At 52.9% G+C, this 22,338-nt stretch overlaps 1 protein-coding gene and 2 pseudogenes across 9 annotated transcripts in view; 1 reads left to right on the top strand and 2 right to left on the bottom strand.

Moving 5' to 3' along the window:
- CPAMD8 (C3 and PZP like alpha-2-macroglobulin domain containing 8) overlaps positions 1-12,577 on the bottom strand; it is a 76,912-nt gene extending 64,335 nt beyond the window's left edge. For 5 of the 9 annotated variants that reach the window (XM_025457933.3, XM_025457937.3, XM_025457938.3 and 2 more), the window contains exons 1-8: positions 12,424-12,576; positions 7,668-7,819; positions 5,819-5,841; positions 3,784-3,949; positions 3,654-3,706; positions 3,343-3,360; positions 2,874-2,928; positions 655-768 (exon numbers count right to left, since the gene is read on the bottom strand). In XM_025457933.3, coding sequence (XP_025313718.2) covers positions 655-768; positions 2,874-2,928; positions 3,343-3,360; positions 3,654-3,706; positions 3,784-3,949; positions 5,819-5,841; positions 7,668-7,819; positions 12,424-12,512 — 670 coding nt within the window. In that variant the 5' untranslated portion in view covers positions 12,513-12,576. The other 4 variants (XR_003140942.3, XR_004807683.2, XM_025457941.3 and 1 more) reach the window with 2 other exon arrangements.
- A 4,579-nt stretch (positions 12,578-17,156) lies between these two features.
- Positions 17,157-17,722, bottom strand: LOC125753164 (FAU ubiquitin-like and ribosomal protein S30; annotated as a pseudogene).
- Positions 17,723-18,707: 985 nt separating this feature from the next.
- Positions 18,708-18,999, top strand: LOC112666908 (pancreatic progenitor cell differentiation and proliferation factor-like; annotated as a pseudogene).
- The last annotated feature ends 3,339 nt before the right edge of the window (positions 19,000-22,338 follow it).

Here is a 22,338-nt window from a genome sequence, read left to right as displayed (position 1 = left end):
CACAGAAGCAGAGTAAGCAGCTGTGATCTATGTTCGGTCCACAGCTCCTGTCACCTGGACCGTTTCCTGAATGGCTCTGAACATCTCACGTCCCCTCATCTGTGCACAGGATCAGGATGATGACGAAAGAACCAAAAGAAATGGACTTAAAAAGGAAGGGAATTCTGACCCAGGCCACGCCATGGATGAACCCAGATGACATCATGCTGAGTGAAACACACTAGACCCAAAAGGACAAAAGACTGTGCAGTCCCACTTCCATGAAGCACCTAGACAAGTCAGGTTCATAGAAACAGGAAGTAGGCTGGTGGGCATCGGCGGCTGGGGGAGGGGACAGGGAGGTAGCATTTCATGGGGACCGAATTGCAGTCTGGAGAGATGAAAAAGTTCCGGAGAAAGAGGGTGGTGATGGCTACCAAACAACATGAATGTCCTCAATGTGACACAAGCGTACATGTACAAATACCGAAGATGGCACATTTTGTTTTTGTACCTCTTTTGAGTTCTTTTAAGAAGGAAATGACAAAGTGCTCAGCTCTCTGCACTGAGCCCCAATGAATGGGGCTGCTGCCACCCTCCCCATCATCAGTCATCACCAGGTCTGTGGTCTCTCCCAGACGTGAAATCCTAAAATCCTAAGATGCTCCAACTTACCATACTTCTGAACTTCGAAGGACTTGTTGTAGACGTGCCCTTGCATTTCGACAAAAATGAACCATTCTCCCAGCACGGGCTGATCAGACAGGGGGAAGGTCATGTTGGCCACCCCTGTGTGAACAGAGATGACCCGTCATCCTGGAGCAAGAGTGTGTGCAGAGAGCCAGCTGGGCCCGGCGAGGGTGGCAAGGGTGGCAAGGACGAAGCAGAGGCTCTCCTGGGACCTGCACCTCCCCCTGCGCAGAGCAAAACCTCAGGGAAGCCAGACACCAGGCCCAGGCTGGTGGAGGAGGGCAGAGGGCGCTGTGCAGAATGAGCACTCCTGCAGGCTGAAGGTCAGGCTGCACTTCAGATTCCTGGGGAAGCCCTGCAGCAATAGGGCCTTGCAGACAGTGAGCTGACAAGCCAGGGAGACAGGCCACCAAGCTCATCCGTTGTGCTTCCCACCTGAGTCGTTCCCAACCTTAGCACTGCTGCCATTTGGGCCTGATCATACTCCGTGGTTGGGGGCTGCCTGTGCATCGTAGGACACTGAGCAGCATCGCTGGCCTGCACCCACTCGATGCCAGTAGCTCCTCCGCCCCAAGTCATGGCAACCCCAAATAGTCCCACCTAAGTCCCCTGGGAGCAGAATCCACCCCATTGCCCACCATATGCTAACCGCTGCCCAAACTGAGCAAGGATTCTGAACAGGCTTCAAGACAGAACACCGCTCTCTCTGCAAACGGACCCCATTAACGCCACCAGCTTCAGGCAGAGGAGGCAGCTTTTGCTTTGGGTCAGTTCCTTGGAACCCTGACTTGGAGCTGTTTTCATGCTGGGAGGAGAGTGGGGATTTTCCACAAGCCTCCAGGGGAGGAATCTGAATGGGCGCAGGGACTCAAAACAGCACCTGGGGGTCTTTCACTCCTGAGTGGGACTTGCTCTGCCTGTCCCCAACAGTGACACTGTGAGAGCAGCTTAGTGGGACCCTGGAGAAAACTCAGAGACTACAAAAGCCCCTACAGCTTCTCTCCATCACTTTGGAATTGGAAAATGCTACAGCAAAAGGTCTCTTTCTTTACATATTCAAAGCCTTTGACAGTCAGAGGACATTAGGGGGTGTATGTCACCAACATGCATTTTCTACGGGGCTTCATTAGCCCATGGCCAGCATGGCCAGGAACCCTACCCCGAAGGATGGGCGCAAAATCGCACTACTTGAGAACCCCAGGTCTACACATACTGCAAGGACTTTTTAAAGTGGAAGGCTAGTCATTCTCTTCCTCTTTGTTCTACAGATCAAGTCCATACATAGCCCTGCAGCCCAAGAGGCCCCTGGTCTCACTGTTGCTTTATTGTCAGCACTCCTGACAGCTGGGGCCTCTCTCCTATGCCCAGCCTCACTCTCCCCGCCATCCACTGGGCCTCTCATGCTGGGCCTGTCTGGAACATGTTCCCTGGCCCCTCGCTTTGCCTAGCTAACCTCTGCTCCTTCTTCATTTTGTTGCTGAAAAGGCTTTTCCTCCAGGCAGCCGTCTAGGATTGTCTCTGCTGTCCCCGGCTGGGCAAGAACCCTGTCTCTGCCCTCTCTGAGGTTGCACTCATCATGGCATTCATCGTAGCAGATGCTATCACATGTTTTAATGTCTGTTTCCTCCACTGGGCAGAAATGTCAGCATCTACTTCAGTGCCCAGCAGATATCTACTACTAGGAAGATAGAGAGTTAGTGAGAGGGAGGGAAGGGGCCCGATGGGGAGGGTGGATAGAGGAAAGCAGGCTGAGTGCCAGGCGAGGTGGGATGGGTCACCAAGGGAGTCAGAGAGGCCCACCCTCGGCTCCAACACAGCCCCAGGCTCGGAACTCAAGGAAGGAGAGTCACGCAAACCCTGTCTCTGCTTGTCAGCCCCGAGCATCTCAGAATCGGGAAGAGGGCTCCAGGCCAGACCAGGGACCTAGAGCCCCCAAAGGGATGATGATGTAGAAGACATACAGTGGGAGGGAGATGGGGGGTGCCAACAAACAAGATCCTGATGTTCCCAACAGGCCTGACGTTATGTGCAGGAGCCCTGGCTGGATGCTGGGACCAGAGAAACATGGGTGGGGATGCAATGCTGCAGGGAAGGGGTATACTCAGAGCAAATTCTGTTTTCCTGGAAGATCTACTGCATTGGTCACCCAAAGGGGCAGTCCCCAAACTGCAGAGGAAAGAAGGGGAAGGGGGGAAGAGACTCACCGCAGCAGAGTGGCTCCAGGTGTCGCCACTCTGTCATCCTCGAGCCCCTGGGGTCCTGAGGAGACAAACATCCATAGTCAACTGAGGGCAGTCTGGCACATGTGTGCCCGGCACATGTGTGTATGTTCTGAGCTCCCCGTCTAGGGTGGGACAAGCACGGAGGGCAGGTCCCCAGACTAGCCATTTACACGGGAGCAATGAAACCCTGGTGCACAGAAGAGACTGGTCTGAGGATAACAGGGACAAAAGGAGCCCGATCTCCTCATTTAGGGAGCTGTGTGCAAATCAACAGAGACAGACAGACACACACGTAGCCCATCCCAGGGAGGATCTGGACCCCAAGACAGACCCAGTCCCAGCCTTATTAGGCACTGGGACAGGCAGGATCTACCTCGGCAGTCGACCAGGTCGGCAGAGAACAGGCTAACCGGCCCCCGAGGCAGAGCGGAGGGGGTTACACGCCACTCACCAGAATGTAGGCTTCCAGCTGCAACACAGACAGGCAGGCAGTGAGCACACGGCCCCGCAGGCCCCCAGCCCTCTGAGCACGCTGCTACTCTCTCACCATGCTTTGGCTTCCCTCTGTCCCACGGACCCCGCCCTGGCTCCCCAGGGGACTCGGAGCCACCAGACAAAACCGAGAATGGAGGTAGAAACTGGAAGGCTGGGATGGGGGGGCGGAGGAGTGATGGAGAAAGACCAGTTGCTGGTGGCTCCCCTGGCCAGGGGGTCCCAGGGGCAGGTGTATTCCAGGCACAGGGTTTTAGAAGCTGATCTCACCTTCTCGCTGACAGGCCTCAGGTCTGGGGTGACCGTTAAGATCCTGATGAGCACTGGAAGGGAAGGAGACAGTCATGTGCGGCGGCCCAGGCTGGGGCCAGCCCTCCCCCAACTCCCAAGAGCTGCCCACCTCGGTGTTGGGGCTTGTACACCGGCTTGTCAGTCTGGATGAACACAGAGGCGCCCCGGCTGTCCACGGTCACGGAGGTCTGGTTGTGGAAGAGGGGGCCCTCCTCTGCCTGCTGGCTGCGGCCCCACACCTGCAGGAGGGCCTGGCCCCGGAGGCCCGTGGGCACCTGCAGGCAGAGCGCAGAGCTTTGCGAACGACAGAGTGTGTCTCAGCGTTGGCACCACTGACACTTAGGACTGGATCATTCTTTGCAGTGGGGGCCACTCTGTCATTGCAGGGCGTTGGGCAGCATCTCTGGCCTCTGCCCACCAGATGCCAGTAGGAACCCCCACCACCAGTTATGGCAGCTATGGCCAGTATCCAGAAATGTCTCCAGCCACTGCCAGGGTTTCCTGAGGGACCAGAATCACCACATTCCCAAGTGGAGAATTGCTAATCAGGAGCTATTCTAAGAGTTAAGGATCCCCAGGCTTTTTATGGAGTCTCTAGTCTGCATTTTTTAAAATAGGTTTTATTTATTTATTTATTCATGAGATACAGAGAGAGGCAGAGACACAGAGGGAGAAGCAGGCTCCCCATGGGGAGCCCGATGCAGGACTCGATCCCAGGACCCAGGGATCACCACCAGAGCCAAAGGCAGGTGCTCAACCACTGAGCCACCAGGTGTCCCTGGAGTCTCTAGTTAGTCTGAAGATCCTCTGGCCCCTTCTCCTAGAATTATATAGCCCTTCATTGGTCTCTTATACAAATTCACAGCACCGACCCTGTGAAGAGTGCCTTCTGAGATGCAGTGGCCAGGGATCATGCATAATCTTTCTTTTTTTAAGATTTATTTATTTATTCATGACAGACACAGAGAGAGGCAGAGACAGAGGCAGAGGAAGAAGCAGGCTCCTCGCAGGGAGCCCGATGTGGGACTCGATCCCAGGACCCCGGAATCAAGCCCTGAGCCGAAGGCAGCCACCCAACCGCTGAGCCACCCAGGCTTCCCGATCGTGCATAATCTTAACCCTTGTCCAGAGCAACCCTGCCTTCTGATTCACTAGAAAGCTGACCTGCCCAAAGGACAGCTATTGGGACTTTATCAAGGGCTTCCCAACTACTGACATCTGGGGCTGGCTCTCTCTTGGTCATGGAGACTGTCCTGAGCACTGCAGGGGTGCTGAGCACCCAGTAGGTGCCCTCCCCAGTTGTGACAACCAAAAAGGTCTCCAGACACTGCCCAATGTCCTGGGGCTGGAGGTGGGGGAGAGGGCAAACATCCCCACCAGGTGGGAACTGCTGTCATAGAGAAAAGGTTCTACCACTGTCAATAAGGCAGGCATTGGGAATGCTAAGACATCTCTGGGGCACCTGGGTGGCTCAGTCAGTTAAGCATCTGCTCTCAGCTGAGGTCATGATCCCAGGGTCCTGGGATCGAGCCCCGCATCAGGCTTCCTGCTCACTGGGGAGCCTGCTTCTCCCTCTCCCTCTGTGCCCCCCGCATGCATGCCCTCTCTCAAATAAATAAATAAAATATTTTTAAAAAATAAAAGAATGCTAATACATCTTTATGCACAAAGATGCTTACAACTTTTGGATTACATTACCAAAACCCTGAAAGCAGTCTTTAAAAAAGAAATCTAACCATGTACAAGGTGGAAAGGGTTAGTAGATTAATACATAAAAGAGATGTGCTGCATGCTCTTACCAATAGAAGGCAAATTACAATTATAGATATTTGAATACAGGGAAGTATGTTTATACAACGCTAAGAGAAAACAGCAGGAAGCACCAGGGGGTCTACCCTTTAACTGCAGCTATGAAAGAAATGTCTCTAAGTGGATGAGGATTTACAGGGAAACACAAAAGTGAAAAGTACGGGGGATGGGATCACGGGTGAGTTTTCTCCTCTTCTCAATTTTTTCTTCATTATTCATTGTTGACATTACCGTTAATGATTTTTCTCACCATGCATGAAACTTCTCTTGTTCCATTCCAAATCAATTATTTCCAAGGTGGGGGTTCATTGAGATGTTAAAAATTCATAGCTTACCTTGAGTTTGATTGTTCCTTTATCTAAAAAATAAAAATTAGATGAAAACAGTTAAATTGGGAGCTGGGTTTGCCTGCCTCCCTGAGCTGCAGCCTTACAACTAGGAGCCTTCTCAAACCCAGAGGGATTGTCTGTGGACAAATACACATACTGGGTCATGCTGATCTGACCTGGGATTGGGAAAAGTGAGAGGTTTACTCCAAGCTGGCGGGCGAGAGCTTGAAGGCCAGAGGGGATGGACAAAAGCCAAGTTATTCAGGGGAAAATTGGCCAGCCTGTATACTTAATTCATGTCATTCCGGCCCCTGCCCAAGGTAAGCTGTAAGGGGAGCAAAGAGAAAACTCTCCAGGGGAGTGGAACAAGAAGAAGGGTAGAGGGAAAGAAGAGGAGACTGAGGTCCCCAGTGGACTTCCCTCCAGTAGATGTGTTTTCCCATCACCTCTCTCTTTACTCAAGCTGAATCATTTACCACTCTGACACCTGTCCAGGCTTTCTAGCACTTAATTTAGCATCTACTGTTTTGCCTTCCAGTATCCATTCCCATTTTCTACTAGCAGAACCCCAATTTCCTTGGGGGAACGACCTGCCCAGCTCTCAGTTGAGGTTTGCTGCGGTTCCGCCCATCTCTCTTGAGGCTCAGTGACTCTTCCCACAGTCACAGTGATTGATTCAGAGTTGAGCACATGACCCCAAATGGGCCAATCGGCATAGGCCTCCCCACCCCGGTCAGAGGGGTTGGGTCAGGATTGATTGATTGATTGAGCACATGACCCAAGATAGGCCAATCAGAGAGAACACTGGGATATTTCTCAGCGGTCTCGCGTACCTGTCACACTCTAGGCTTTGGGGAGACACAGACCCACCCAGAAGTGGGGCTGGGAGACAGCCAGTGATGCCAGTGGACTTTCCTAGTTATGACAGCCCATAAACACTCTGTTGCTGAAGCCAACCTGATCTGGGTTTCGGGGTGGCCCACAGAGTCAGGACTTCACTCCTGCCTACCCTAGCCCTCTCCCGGTTTCCACTCCAGGCCAGCCTCTCCCTCATCTCCCCAAGGGATAGGTGCTACCTTGCTGGCCTTAGAGCCCTGACATCATCTCTCTGTGTCTCCTGTGGCCAAATCACACTGTACGTGAGAAATAAGGTGTCCGCCCTGCTGGACTCCAGGCCTTGAGGCAGCTCCCTGCTCTCACCACCTTTGTCCAGGAGGCCCGCACTGCTGTTATCTGCAGTTTACCAAGGACAGCAGGGCAGAGGCTGGCCAGAGGCCTGAGCCCAACTCAGTGACAGTCTGGCTGGAAGTCGGGGGCTGGATCTAACACCACAGGGGTCCTAGAAGCTCAACAAAAGGTCTGAAGTAGTCATGAGAGTCCCTCTGGACCCCGGTCCCACCTCTAGCCAGAAGAAGGCCTGACTCCATCCAGATCTGCCCCCAGAGAACCTGGGCTGTGGGAGCACCTGGGTGGCTCAGTGGTTGAGTGTCTTCTTTTGGCTCAGGTCATGATCCCAGGGTCCTGGCAGGTCCCCATGGGGAGCCTGCTTTTCCCTCTGACTATGTTTCTGCCTCTCTCTGTGTCTCTCATGAATAATTTCTTTTAATCTTAAAAAAAAAGGAGAAAAAAAATAGAACCTGGGCTACAGAGGAACAATGCACTCTGATTTCCTAGACGGGGCAGGTGGCTGCCCCTCCTGGGTCTCAATTTCCCCATCTGAAAAGTGGGGAGAAGGCAGTCTGCTCTCCCTGCCCTGATAGGAGGTGAGATGGGAAAGAAGCAAAGCAATGCCCACACTGCCTGAGCCCCGAAGGCCACTCTACAGAGGGAGAGGAAGCCCTGGTCAGGGACCTACCCAGGATGGCTCCCTGGCTCCATGCCACCGCCTCGCCCTGGGCCACCAGCTGAGCCTGGACCATAACTTCCCGGGGGGAGTTAAAGATGGTCACGCTGATGACTTCCTCCACTCCGGAGCGGAAGACAGAGGGTGCGGCAATCAAATAGGGCCTGTCAGAGAGGAGAACCTCAGTGAAGGCCGAAGGCTGTCTGACCCCCAGCTCTTGCCGGCCTCCCTGACGCTCTGGCTGGGTCACAGTACTCCCTGCATTGGCTTCCACCTACACCTGACCACACCATGATGACACTGTCATTTTATGTATCTGTGTCCCCCACTGACCTGTGAGCTCCTTGAGACCATGGGTTGGCTTATTGATCTCTGAAGCCTCCTGATGAGGTAAGAACCTGGCCTCACTGGATCTAGCTGGCACCACACCCCCTTCCAATGTCTGCATTGTGGCCTCTGGCCTTTTCAGTCATCTTATTCTGCCACAGGACCTTTGTGCGTGCTGCACCAACACTGTGAAATACTCTCCTGAGTTACTGGCAGGATCCCACTTCATCCTCAGAGCCACCCTGTGACAAGTGCTAAAAGCCATTTACAGAGTCAGAAATTAGAGCCCTAGAAAAGCCAAGTCATGGGGCACTTGGGTGGCTCAATCAGTTGAGCGTCTGCCTTTGGCTCAGGTCATGATCACCAGGTCCTGGGATCAGGCCCTGAGTCGGGCTCCCTGCTCCATGGGGAGTCTGCTACTCCCTCTCCTTCTCCCCTCCCCCATTTGTGCTTGCTTTCTCTTCCTCTCTCTCTGTCAAATAAATAAATAAAATCTAAGAAAAAAGAAAGAAGAAAGAAGAAAGAAAGAAAGAAAGAAAGAAAGAAAGAAAGAAAGAAAGAAAGAAAAAGGAAGGAAGGAAGGAAGGAAGGAAGGAAGGAAGGAAGGAAGGAAGGAAGGAAGGAAGGAAGGAAGGAAAGCCAAGTCATGTGCTTGTGCCAAGAAGAGAGACCAGGATTCAAACCCAGGCAACCGGACTCCAGAACCCAGTGGAAAGAAACAAAGAGCTTCCTGCAGCATTAATTTTAAGAACAAAAACCCTGAAAATAAACTAAATGGCCCAACACTGAAAAAGCTCTGTGAACAATGGAACCAAAACAGGTTTCTCTTCCTGAAAATCCTCAGCTTCATGAACTGTGAAGATACTCCTGGAGCATAGAGAACATTATCTTCCTTTGCAGATGGGAAAGCTGTCACTCCAGGAGAAGGAACATGCCGTGGATCAGACAGGAGAGAGCCTTGGGGCACCCTTAGGGCATCCAACTTGAGGCACAGATCCTCCCCCCTGAGCTCCTGCCTCTGGTATTCTACAACCTTCCACAGATAATCAGAAAGTCTCATTTCATCTTCACCCACAAAAACTGCTCACAAGGCAACAGCAAGTGCTGAGAGCCCAGACAGCAAAGGTAGCACAAATCCAACCCTGCAGACCTACAGGCACCAGAAGGAAACAGGTGAAAGGGAAAACCCTAGGCCAGGCAAGGAAATTAGGAGAGATTTTCATCTCTCAGAATCCTCTCTGGGACAACCGGACGTCCACACACACGGAGATGAATTTAGATCCCGGACTGAACACCACATGCTGAGATGAACTCAAACTGGGTCAGAGATCTAAATGTAAAACTATAGGGGCGCCTGGGTGGCTCAGCTGGTTAAGCATGTCTGCCTTGGGCTCAGGTCATGATCCCGGAGTCCTGGGATCCAGTCCCACATCAGTCTCCCTGCTTGGTGGGAAGCCTGCTTCTCCCTCTGCTCTCCTCACTCGTGCTCTCTCTCACTATCTCTGTTGCTATCTCTGTCTCTCTCTCTCTCAAATAAATAATTTTTTTTATTTTAAAGATTTATTTATTTATTCATGATAGACACACACAGAGAGAGAGAGAGAGAGAGGCAGAGACACAGGCAAAGGGAGAAGCAGGTCCCATGCAGGGAGCCCGATGCGGGACTCTATCCCGGGACTCCAGGATCGCGCCCTGGGCCAAAGGCAGGCGCTAAACCGCTGAGCCACCCAGGGATCCCCAAATAAATTTAAAAAAATAAAATAAAATAAATGTAAAACTATAAAAAAAAAAAAAAGACACCAGAAGGACACAGGAGAAAGGCTTTGTGAACTTGGGTTAAAGCAAAGATTTCATGCAAAAGATCCCAAAAGCAGGATCCATCAAAGAGATCATTGATAAACTGGACTTTATTAAAACTTCATGAAAAATGGGGCATTTCAAAAGACACAGTGGCTTCCTGTTGAGTCCTGTCCGGCCGCAGCACCAACCCTGGAAGCCTGCCGTGCTCTGTCCAGCTTGAACAGTGGCCAGAGTTCACGCGCTTTGGGTTCCTACGTGGACTGTCCTACTTCAGGACAGACCGGAGTCTGCAAGGACCTCAGGACATAAGATAACTTACTATGTATCTCCAGCACTGATGAGAATGTGCCAAGACCCTAGTTTTGTAGGTACACAGCCCAGATCCAGCAATGACCAGAACCAGTAATGACCCTGGGAGTCCAACGTTCTGTCCGACTCCAGCACCAACAACCACTCGCAATGACCAGGTTCCTGTGGGCAGCGTCTGGCCTCAGCAGTTCACACAGCGTGCAGTTACCCTGGGTGCGTAACTGTGCTGATCCTGGGTAAGCATCATCACCCTAGGGACATGCTGTGTATTATCTAATTCCAACACCAACCCGGGGGTGCAATGACTCCAGCTTCCTATGTGTCCTGCCTGCTGCAGGGGAACCTCAACCTCTTCTAGGAATAACCTTTCCATCTAGCTCCCAGAGGAACCCCAGCACATGCAGACTGGGGAAGAGTATTTGGGGAATAGACAAATCCATATGTTCATTTTCCTTAGTCTCCCCTTAAAGCCTTCATCCAGATCTGAGTTAGATTTTTCACCCAAAGGACCTAGAGAACCCAACAGAACCAAATTAACTCTCCCTGAGGTTCATGAGTTGCAGCTGTTGGGATGCTTGCTGGCTAAGCATTGTTGACCTGATGCACCCCCTTGGCATCACGACTGACACTGCTTCTCATCCTTTGGTCTCAGCAGGTCCCGGCCTGGAAAAGGTGGTGTTTGATAAAAAGCAGACAGTCTTGGTCTTACTACAATGTGCAAATCCATGCTGCTTTGTGGGGTCAGGGATTCCTCATGCAAAAATCACATGGGTCTGGGAACCTGGGTGGCTCAGCCCATTAAGCAAGCATCTGCCTTTGGCTCAGGTCATGATCCCAGGGTTCTGGGACTGAGCCCCGCAATGGGTTTCCTGCTTAGAAAGGAGTCTGCTTCTCCTTCTCCCCCACCCCCGCACCCCTGTTCATGTGTGTGCACTCTCTCTCTTTCAAATAAATAAATAACATATTTTAAAAATAAGTTTAAATAAATAAATAAATAAATAAATAAATAAATAAAATATTTTTTAAAAAATCACATGGTCACAGAAGTGGGTATCCAGGGCTATTCCTAAAACAGGATCCCTCCACTGGGTGGACCATGGCCCTGGCTTAGAGGTTAACTAATCTAGAACCTGGGTCAGTAATTTTGCAACTTCACTTCCTAGTGTGTGTCTTCCAGCACAGGGATTCCATGTCCCTCGACAGAAGGATGACTTTATTAGCCAGAGGCAAATGCTCCTGAAAACCCTTCGAAACTCTGCAACCCAGAGTTGCAGTTCAACCCAACTCTGAACTTGGTCCTTATAAAGCAGGGTCTCTAATTTAGGGCCGGGTCAAGCTTTGTGATGAGGGTGGACCTGCACATGACAAAACGTTTCTTTCGCAGCAACTCTGGCCTCCACTCGGTAGATTCCAGCAGCATTGCCTCCCCCTAGATGTGAGTCAAAAATGCCCCCCGCTAAAATTGCCGAATGACCCCCAGGGAAACAAAAATCGGTCCCCGCTGGCTGAAAACCTCTATTTTAAGGAGTGCCTGCTTTGAAACACCCGGGACAAAAATTTGCTGAATTCCAATTTCACAAGGGCCCAGGAGAGGTAAATCCCATGGCTCAAGGATGGCCCAGCATGGTGTCTTCCTTTTCCAAAGGAGCCGTGGCTGGAAGAGACACCACCCACCAAGCCCCATGCTTGACCTGTTTTCTGGGAACTCCTAAGCACGCACGACTTGAACAAACCACCTCATAAAAGCTGAAGCTTGGGCAGCTCCAGGTGGCCTCCCTGAACCCACAGCCTCCAGGGCTCACCCCAACTCGGCAGGTCTGGAAATATTCCCGATGAAGCCAACTCACGGGAAATTCTCCTTAGGAGCTAGTTAATTCGCCTCCTCACTGTGTCAACCCACCAGAAGCTCCGCAGGCAAACTTCAAGAAAAATGTGGAAGCAAAACAAACACTTCCTCGGGCCACCACGCCCTCCCAAGGAGACCGGCCGGTAGGTCTCTCCCACGTCCCAGCCAAGACACGCACCTCTTCCCTCCGCGCCCCCGACAGCCTGAAACCACCACCCGCGACGACAGCCCCCGCGCACCCCGGGTGAGGCGGGGAGGGGGCGCCGGCCTCGCAGCCTGAGCTCTGGGAACCCCTCCGGGTGGCCGCGTCTGAGGGCTCGGGGCGCCCCCTTCCCCCGACCCCGGGAGTCGGGGCACCAGACTCGAGGTCCCGCCCGGTGCGGAGGCTGTGTCGCCTCGAACGGGTCGCTGCCCCTCGCTGACCCGGTCCCCGGGGCCCCTCCCCGAGAAGACAGCCAGCCTCCGCCGTCGCCCGCGGCAACTCACGGGGCCTGGGGCGCAGCGCACTCGCCGTCCCGCGGCGACCGCAGCACGAGCAGGAGGCGCAGCAGCGCGCAGGGCAGGGCGCCCCGCATTTTCCGGCTCCGCGGGGGCGCCGCGCCCAGGGAGGGGGCCGGGCCGGGGCTGGGCCAGGGCCGGGGTCCGAGCGCCGCGGTGCCCCCTGCGCCGCCGGGGGCCCTTTGTTCGCAGCCCCCGCGCCGTGCGCACGGCGCCATGCGCCCCGCTCCGCCGCTGGCCGAGCTGGGGCAGCCCCGGACCAGCCCCCTCCCCGGACCCGCCTCGGCCCGCCCCGCCCCGCCCCGCCCCGCCCCCAGCTCGCCCCGCCCCGCCCCGCCCGCTCCGCCCCGCTCCCCGCGCCGGTCCCGGGACTCACCGCCTCCACCGCCTCTGCCGCGCCCCCTGCCCGGACCCCTCGGCGGCTCATCCCCAGACCCTCGGACCTGACAGGGCCCCTATTCCCCCTCACCCCGCCCCCTCCCTGCACTGCCCCCGTCCCCCCAGCCCGGCCGCCCGCCCCGCCCCGCCCCGCCCCCGCTCCCTCCTCGGGACTCCTCCCCCTGCCAGGGCGCTCTCCGGACTTGCCCCGCCCCCTGCCCCGGACCTGACCCCCAGGCCGGGTCCACGTCCTCCTTCCTCGGATCCGAGCGAGCGGTCCTTTCCTGCCCCCCGCATCGCCCCCGCTCCCCTTTCCTGGGGTCTCATCCTCCTGGGACCCGCCTCCCCTGCCTCCTCCTGGATCGCCCCCACCCCCCGCATGGCCCCCTCTTCCGACCCGACCCGCCCCGGCCTCCCCGGGGGATGCTGTGAGGCGCCCACCCCAGCTAAAGCCCGGCGACCTGTCCGGTGTACGCGGCCTCAGGAGCATAGAGGAGACAGGCTGGCCACGGGGTGAACCTTCCAGATGCGCAAGTGTCCCCCGGTGCCTGACTGCTGGCCCTCACTTCTACCCTCGCAGCACCCACCCCTGCCGCTGTCCACAGGTCCTCTGAGTCAGGCCCTCCCCTCTGTGGGCCTCCTTTCCCCTCTGGCCTACAGCAGGGTAGGGCCAGCACCCCTTACTCTCCTGCCCCTCAGAGTGTCCCCAACTGAGCAATAGCCCCATTGCCATAGGATGGGGGGGCACACCTCCTTCTTTATCATGTTCAAGTCCTGTCCCCCTCCTCCCAGCATCACCCCCACCCTCAACTGGCACCGTTTCCCCCTCTAAGAGGACCAGTCTAGCTACAGGGGTCCTCCTAAAACTACTGCTGACCACTCTCCCCTCCTGCCCCAAATCTTTGGGGATCCCTGTTCTTTGGGACCAAGTCCAAACTCCAGGCTGCCCCGAGGCCACCCTGATGGCTCAGTCTCACCCCAGTTCCTCAGATGCTTTGTGTTGACCCCTCAAACTCTGCTCTTTGGCCTTTTCCCTTCAGCTACCCAATTCCACCCAATTCTGCTCCTCCCAGAAGCTTCCTCTGAACCCTCCCTGCTCCCAGGCACTGTGGGGCCTCTGGATGGCCTGCGCACCAGCCCTCTCTTGGCTTTAGGCCAAGCCCTGGGCAGGCAGTGGGGACACAGGGCAGACAGGGCTTGCCCTAGCAGATGCTGGAGAGGCCCCGCAGGAGCCTGGGCGGAAGGGGGCGGGCAGCAGGCGCCACCGGGGTGCTGAGACCAAGAAGAGGCACAGGCCCCTAAACTCTGTCCTCTCCGGCACCAGGCAGGGACATCTGGTCTCACCCTCCTGATGTGGGTCTGTCCTGCCCAGCCCGCAACGCCTCCTCCTGCTCTTCCGTAAATGGGTCCCACTCTCCAGCCTTGAAACCAGCCTCCTGCCCCCTCCTGCCCCTCCCTTTGTCCCTCCTCCACTGGGCTCCAGCCACACTGGCCTCCATGAATCCACGGACTGCCACCTGCCACCCACCACACCCTCCAGCAGAGATGCCAGCCGTCCCCTCTGCCTGGAATGGTCTTCCTCGTGGAATCACAAGGCTGCACCCCCTCCTCCCCTACCTTCAGGGCGAGCCCCACTGCCCTTCCTTCCCTGACTGCCTGTGTTGTAAGGCCTCAGATTGGACCTGCTGCCCTTATGGGTCCCCAAAGGCCTGTGAGTTCCCTGCTCTCACTATGTATGCCCCCCACTCGGCAGAAGAGGCTGTTTCCCACCTCTGTGACCCCATCCAGTTATACCCCGCCAGTCCCCGGCCTAGCAAGTCTCCCCTCCTTGTCTTTCAAACAAGCCAATCACATCCTCCCCTGGGACCAAGGACCCCCTCACCCTCCTGTTACTGGAAAGTCTGCCTCCCACAGCCTCTGGGGGTTCACTCCCCTCCCAAATGCAACCTCCATGTGGTCTTGCATGGCGAGCTGGGTCCTCTTCCAACCCAGGGTTGTGAGTTTATGTGACAAGCTGCTGTCTGTCCATCTCATCAGACTGGTGTTGGGTGTTGTGTGTTAGGCCATCTTAAATTGTTTGATGCAGGGGATCCCTCCTTCACTAATGGGGTGAATAATAGACACCACCATGCCCTCATCACCCAGTTTGATGCTCTGGTGCCCAACATGGGAGCAATGATCGTTTTATCCCAGGAGCCCTTGCTTCTTGTCTGTCTCCCCGGAGATATAAGCCCCATTTGCTGCTGGACACCTGGCCCCAGACACGTGGGCACTCAGTACACATGTGCCGACATCCTCACCGGCCCCCTGAGCTGCAGCGGGGCCCTGGGGAAAAGCCAGGTGATCCATTTCCAGGAAACGTGTGAGCCCTCGTTTCGCAAGGCCATCGCTAAAAGCTGAGTTGTACAAACTTGCAATTAAATCCATGATATTAAAAATAAAAGTTGCAAGTACTCGAAAGTTATCACTTCCTCATTTCACTGCATCTCACTATTCTCTGTGCTCCTGAGGATACCCCTGACTCTTGTATCTGATGGTGAAAAAACTGTAATACTACACATCCCTCCCCACATCACATTTAGTGACTTCCTGCTGGTAGCCTCAAACTGCTGGGGGATGAGGAGTTGGGGGGGGGAGCCCCATCCATTGTGCTCTAATTTGCTTTGAAAGCACAAATTTGTTCCAACATGATGGAGACCTCAGAGACGGATTTGAGCATAATGTGATCGAATGTGGTGGTGCTTATGCAGGGTTTTTTAAGGGGCAAAGCTGGAGAAATGCAGAAAACTGTACCCGGCTGACCCGAGTTGCATGGGAATATACAACAACCCCCCACCCCCCACCACACACGCCCCTCAACATCTACACACTCCCTCAGCTGTTAGGAGCTACCACAACAGACCCTATCTGGAAACCTGGCTACAGCCTTCCCACACCACGTCCACCTGTGAACCTCAGGTCCCTTCTAAAGGTCAAGTACTTGCTGTAGTATTCACATCATTCTAAGCCACTTTACATGTGTGCAGCAGTGCTACCGCTTTCAGTAGGTGCTGGTCTTTTTTTTTTTTTTTTTTAATGTGTCAATGACACAGTTTTTAAGTTGTGGCCTGACCCTGTTTTCCCATAAGCCCTGTGGTTGGTGCGAATTTGCAGAGTGTGGTCATTTTTAGGAATGTCACGTCAAGGCAGAACTGGCTGGGTTGGTCCCACCAGGAGTTTGTTTTGTTTTGTTTTAAGATTTTGTTTATTTATCCATGAGAGAGACAGAGAGAGGCAGAGACACAGGCAGAGGGAGAAGCAGGCTCCCTGTGGGGAGTCCGATATGGGACTCCGTCTCAGGACCCGGGGATCATGACCTGAGCTGAAGGTAGCTGCTCAACCACTGAGCCACCCAGGTGCCCCCCACTGGGAGATTGTTAAACATCTCTTAGCATGCCAGTGATGAGTTGCATAGGGGGCCAGGTCTGGGTGGGCGGATGAGGGAGGTGGTCCTATTGTTGAAAAGCATTTTGTTCTTCCATGGAGCCAGTCAATTCCTAGACATTCTGAGGGGTCAGAGTCTGGTCTTGGTACTGGAAGACAGATGTGCAGACTCATCGCCTGCAAGGTACAGGTGTTTAGCACAGCATGGCAGGGACCCCAAAGCCAGAGCTAGAACAGGGCATGCCTGTGTGCAGGAGCAGTGATGGGGCAAGTTGTTCACTGCCTAGAAGGGCACGGCAGCGACATTACTTGGGGAGCCACTGGCCATACTAACAAGGCCGAAACTGCATCTAACCTCTGATCCTACTGGAAGGACACAGATGCCAAGGTGCTCCAGTCAAGAGCTTTCACAGCAGCCTTGTTAGGAGCAGTGAATAACCAGGAGCCGCCTATGTGTTCATCCAGGGAATGAGGGATAAACTGATGAAGGAAGGAGGTGCCACGTTCATAGGACAAGCGGGAAAACAGCAGCCAGGGAAAGGGTACAGGAAGGCATTTTAACAAGAGCTGAGCATTTTCACTTCCTGTTGCCTAGGGGGTAGGGGGGTTCAGACTAGGTAGGGAGATTTCCTGCACCTCCTGCCCTCTATGCCCAGAGATGTGGGACCAGGAGTGCTGGCTCTGCAGAGGATCAGAGGTCTCTCCCCACTGCCAGTGTGAGCCCACTCCCAAGTCCTGGGGTTCAGAGTAGGCCATGAGGGGGGCTCTTCAGCCAGCCTCACCTGATCTCAGCAAAGAAAATGGGCAGGAGGGCTTCTTGATTTTCCCCAAACCCAGGGGGTCCTGGGAGCGAACTCTAATAGCGTCTTTTTTGACTGCACTAAGCGGCTTTCTTGGGAAAAGCCAGGATTACAATGGACTTAAGAGTTGGCATTGGAGCCCTTCTTACCAAAGGTGGGCACGACATTGCTGGTTGTACCGCATCCACCACTTAGCTCGGCCTGTCTTCTTCTTTTTCTCCTGTTTGGCCACCTGGGGAGTCTGCCCTCTTACTTTCCCAGCACGGGCCAGGGAACCATGCAGCCAGCTACTTCCAGGGTGGTCAGAGCCTCCACTCCACACTGACTCAGGGTAGCCTCAGCCTCTAGGGGCATGCCTGCCAGGAGTACCACTTGATCCCCTGGAGCAATGGTCTCCAGTGAGGCTACAAGAACCTCAATCTGGGTGACCGGCCCCTGGCCACTCACTTAGAGGGTGTGTAGCTCCTGGGCAGGTACAAAGAGCTGCGTGTTGACAACTGAACCAGAGCCACTGCAGCCACTATAGCAAAGATGGAGTCAAGGGCGTGCTCATCCTCACCACCTGCTGCGTGCCTCAACCTCAGTATCTTCTCCAGGATTCCCAGGTGTTTAGAAAAGACACCCAAGGAGAGCGTGTGGGAGAAGCTGTTCAGAAGCAAGGTGCAAGGGCTACTGGGAATCTCCATGGACAAGGGAAGCACCTTCCAAGGCACCTTCACAGATCAGGAAAAATCCAGGCCGAGATCTGCCCAGCACTCTCCCTTTGCCCATGGAGAAGAGTGAACATTCACTCTTCCCAGGAACAACCAAAATGTTTGGAAGGGTGTGTGTGTGTGTGTGTGTGTACATGTGTGCACACACACACATCACACATGAATTCCAGGCCAGGCAAGGGCATGGGAGGAACAATACTGTATGAGTCTCTTGTGGCTGCTATAACAAATTATCATAAATGGGTGGCTTAAACAATAGGATTTTAGGCAACCCAAAGAGTGGGAGAAAATATTTGTGAATCAGATATCTGATAATGGATTAATACCCAGGATATATTAAGAGTGTCTGCAGCCCAACAACAATAAAAAGCAAACAACCCAGTTCCAAAATGGGCAAAGGATCTGAATAGATGTGTCTCTAAGGAAGACATACAGATGGCCAACAAGCACATGAAAAGATGCTCAACATCACTAATTATTAGGGAAATGCAAATTAAAACCACAAGATATCGGGATCCCTGGGTGGCGCAGCGGTTTGGTGCCTGCCTTTGGCCCAGGGCGCGATCCTGGAGACCCGGGATCGAGTCCCACGTCGGGCTCCCAGTGCATGGAGCCTGCTTCTCCCTCTGCCTGTGTCTCTGCCTCTCTCTCTCTGTAACTATCATAAATAAATAAAAATTAAAAAACAAAAAAAAAAACAAAAAAAAAAAACCCACAAGATATCACTTCACACCTATTACAATGGTTTCTTGTTGTTTTTTTAAATAGACCATAATAGCCAAACAGGGGTGTTAGCCCCCGCGCACCCTGTGCCCACTTCCGTCGTGGAGCAGCCTTTAGTGGTCTCCTCTGCAAAAGGGCTCCGTGGCCTAGCATTCCTGTCCTTGCAACCTGTGATCGTGCCCCAGGGTCCATGAGGGGTCACCACCGAGGTTCCCACCAGGTCACAAGAGACAGGATGACAGCCGTCCCCTCCAGCGGCTCAATAGTGACCACCCATAACTATTACCTGTGCCACCTGGTCTCCACTTCCAGTAACAGCTCCTGCGGAAGTGCAGAGGATCCTGGGGAAGGCATCCCTCACCACCCTGGTCTCCTCAAGGCCAACCTTGGTCACTGGTGGGCAAGGTTCTTTTTTAGGAGGTCCACTCTCCCGTTCATGGCTATAGTGTTGGAGTCCCCAGAACCCTTGGGATCTCTCCAGAACTCCAGCGGCAAGATCACCTGTGACTTGGCTCTGGAAGCCATGAGGAAGCAGCCTGGTGGCCAGCCTGGCAAAACCAACACTGAGTCCCCATCCTGAGTGGCCATCATCAGGCTTCAGAAGGCAGCGAGGCTCATCAGAGCCCCTCCCCTCTCCCTAGACCAGGCAGACTGCAGCAAGCAGAAGCAGTTGAGCTCTTTTATATTAAAACAGCAAAACACCAAAAAAGAAGTTGAGAGAACACCACTCTTTACTATCCAAGCCACAGGCAAGCCTTTCTGACACCCTGGAACCATGTGCCTTGTACCAAGTGGAAAAAAAGCTCCAAAAAGAAAAGAAAAGAAAAGAAAAGAAAAGAAAAGAAAAGAAAGAAAGAAAGAAAGAAAGAAAGAAAGAAAGAAAGAAAGAAAAGGGCTCCAAGCAGCCAGTTTAAAAAATTAATTAATTAAAATAATAAATAAATAAATAAATAAATAAATAAATAAATAAACCATAACAAGTTTTGGTGAGGATGTGGAAAAATGTGTGCACTGCTGGTGGGAATTTAAAACGGTGCAGCTGCTGAGGAAAACAGTCTGGTGGTTCCTTGAAAAGCTAAACATAGAATTACCATATGATCCAACAGCTCCATTTTCGGGGCATATACACAAAAGACAGACTGTAAACAGTAAGCAAGCCCCATGTAAGTAAGCATGGGGCTAAATAACGTTTTCGGCAGAGAAAAGACGTGAATTAGGGAGAGCAAGTAAAAATATTTCAAAATTTGAATCTCAGATAAACGACCCAATAAAAAGTTGTGTTTGGGTTTTTTTTTAGTATAAGTATATCCCAGCGATATTTGGAACATACTTAGACTAAACATAAACGTATTACTTTTTATGTAGGATTCATATTTGACAGGGTGTCCTATTCTTTACATGATGACACTTCATTATCATCTTTATAGTAACCTCACAAAAGAAGGAAGTGGTTCCTTCAAGTTCCTTCAGATTTTGCATAGGATCCAGCAATTCCAGCGCTGGGCTTAGACCCCAAGAATTGAAAGCAGGTGTTCCAACAGATTGGACACACATGTTCACAGCAGCACTAGTCACGATCGCCAAAAGGCAGAAGCAACACAAATGTCCATCAACACATGGATGGATAAACAAAATGTGGTCCATCCGTGCAACGGAGGATTAGCCTTAAGAGGAAAGAAGCCCTGATACATGCTACAACATGGATAAATCCCAAAAACATCATGCTGAGAGAAAGAAGCCAGATACAAACAGTAGGTGATTCCATTTATATGGAATATCAAGAACAGACAAATCCACAGTGACAAAACGATTAGTGGTTGCCAGGAGCTGGGGCGGGGGGAAGAGGAGTGACTGATGGATGGCACGACGGGGTCTCCTTTGGGAGTGATGGGAATGCTCTAGGATGGACCGTGGTGACAGTTGCACAACTCTGTACTAAAAACTAGTGAATTGAACACTTCAAGAGGGTAAATTGTATGACATGTAAAGTATATCTCAATAAAGCTGTTGCTCAAGGGGATCCCTGGGTGGCTCAGCAGTTTAGCATCACCTTCGGCCCAGGGCGTGTGATCCTGGAGTCCCGGGATCGAGTCCCACATCAGGCTCCCAGCATGGAGCCTGCTTCTCCCTCTGCCTGTCTCTGTCTCTTTCTCTCTCTGTGTCTCTCATGAATAAATAAATCAAATCTTTAAAAAAAAAAAAAAAAAAAAAGCTGCTGCTCAAGAAAAAAGAAGCCCCAGGCATGCTCCTCAGCAGGAACGTGGCTGGCAGGGAGTGGCTGGCACTGCCGGCCACACCCGGGGCCCTATGTGCCTCTTGGGCAGCAACTTGAAGTGCGAGCTGTTGAACTTGCTTTGGAAATTTGGATCTAGCAAGTCCATCCTGTCCCAGATCCCTGTGCTTGGAGCAGCTCCCCCAACACCTCCAGCGCCTTGCTCTGTGCACCCCTTCCCAGCCCCCACCACTCCCAGAAGGCAAAAGCATTTCTCAGTGGTGTTGTTCCAGGAGGAACCGGCTCTGCTTGGCTCGTTGGGGAACATCTCTCTGAGATGCTTGGCATCATATGAACCTGGACAGGCCACGGGGGACAGTGGTCTTCTGTGCCAAGCAGCAGAGCTGGCTCCAGGCCAGTGTGGCCCTGCAGACACGGGGAAATTACCGGGAAGTGGAAATCTTAGGGAGAGACCTGGGATTTCCTCTCTAGCTCCAGTTGTGAGTGGGGCAGGGGTTTTGAGACCTGACATACAGAGCCTGGGCACCTTCTTCCATTGCCCCCCCCAACACAGGGCACCCCTGCTAGGGAGGGGCAAGCAGGCGCACCACCCCTTGGCCTTTACAACAGGGACAGATCTGGGGCAGCATACTGGAAATCTAATTGCTGGCTACTTTCTAGATTCAAGGAGGAATGAAGAGCGACTGCTAAAGGGTATGGGATTTCTTTTAGGGGTGGTAAAAATGTTCTATAACCAGAGGGAGGCAACAGTTGCCCAATATCTTGAATATACTAAATGCCACTGAATTGTTCCCTTTAAAATGGTGAACTTTGCAGTATGTCATTATCACCTCAATAAAAGTAAAAAGAAGGAAGGAAAATGCATCTTGCGGCTGAGGAACCCAGGACACCCAGAGTGACCAGAATCTCAGAAGGACCACTACACGGGGCAGTGTGGGTCCAGTGGAGCCAAGTGCAAATTCAAATTGTGACTCTAACATTTACCAGCTGTGTGACATGTAAGAGACTGCTTGACATCTCTGAGCCTTTTTTTTTTTTTTTTTTTTTTGTAAATTCATGAGAGACACAGAGAGAGAGGCAGAGACACAGGCAGAGGTTCCATGCAAGGAGCCCGATGCAGGACTCGATCCCGGAACTCCAGGATCACGCCCTGGGCTGAAGGCAGCTGCTCAACCGCTGAGCCACCCAGGCATGCCTCTCTGAGCCTTTTAATTGCCCCAGCTACAAAGTGGAGATCACAGCATTTCCTTGCAGACCAATTTGGAGATTAAATTCACTGATACAGTGTCTGACAGATGGAAGGCACTTGATAGAGGCACCTGGGTGACTAAGTGGTTGAGCATCTGCCTTTGGCTCAGATTGTGATCCCAGGGCCCTGGGACGGAGTCCCACTTCAGGCTTCCAGCATGGAGCCTGCTTCCCCCTCTGCCTGTGTCTCTGCCTCTCTCTCTGGGTCTCTCATGAATAAATTAATAAAATCTTTTTTAAAAAATGATATAGGAGCATCTTTTTGTTATTCATAACGAACCGCTTCCAACCACATCTGACTTTCTGTTAATGGGGTGACTTTTGGAACACACCTGAGTATGGGAGCTGGTTGTCAGGGAACCAACCACGTGATTAGAGTCCAAAG

The sequence above is a fragment of the Canis lupus genome, chromosome 20, assembly GCF_003254725.2.
Source record: "Canis lupus dingo isolate Sandy chromosome 20, ASM325472v2, whole genome shotgun sequence".
Taxonomy (NCBI): domain Eukaryota; kingdom Metazoa; phylum Chordata; class Mammalia; order Carnivora; family Canidae; genus Canis; species Canis lupus.
This window is presented reverse-complemented; position numbering and strand designations above follow the sequence as displayed.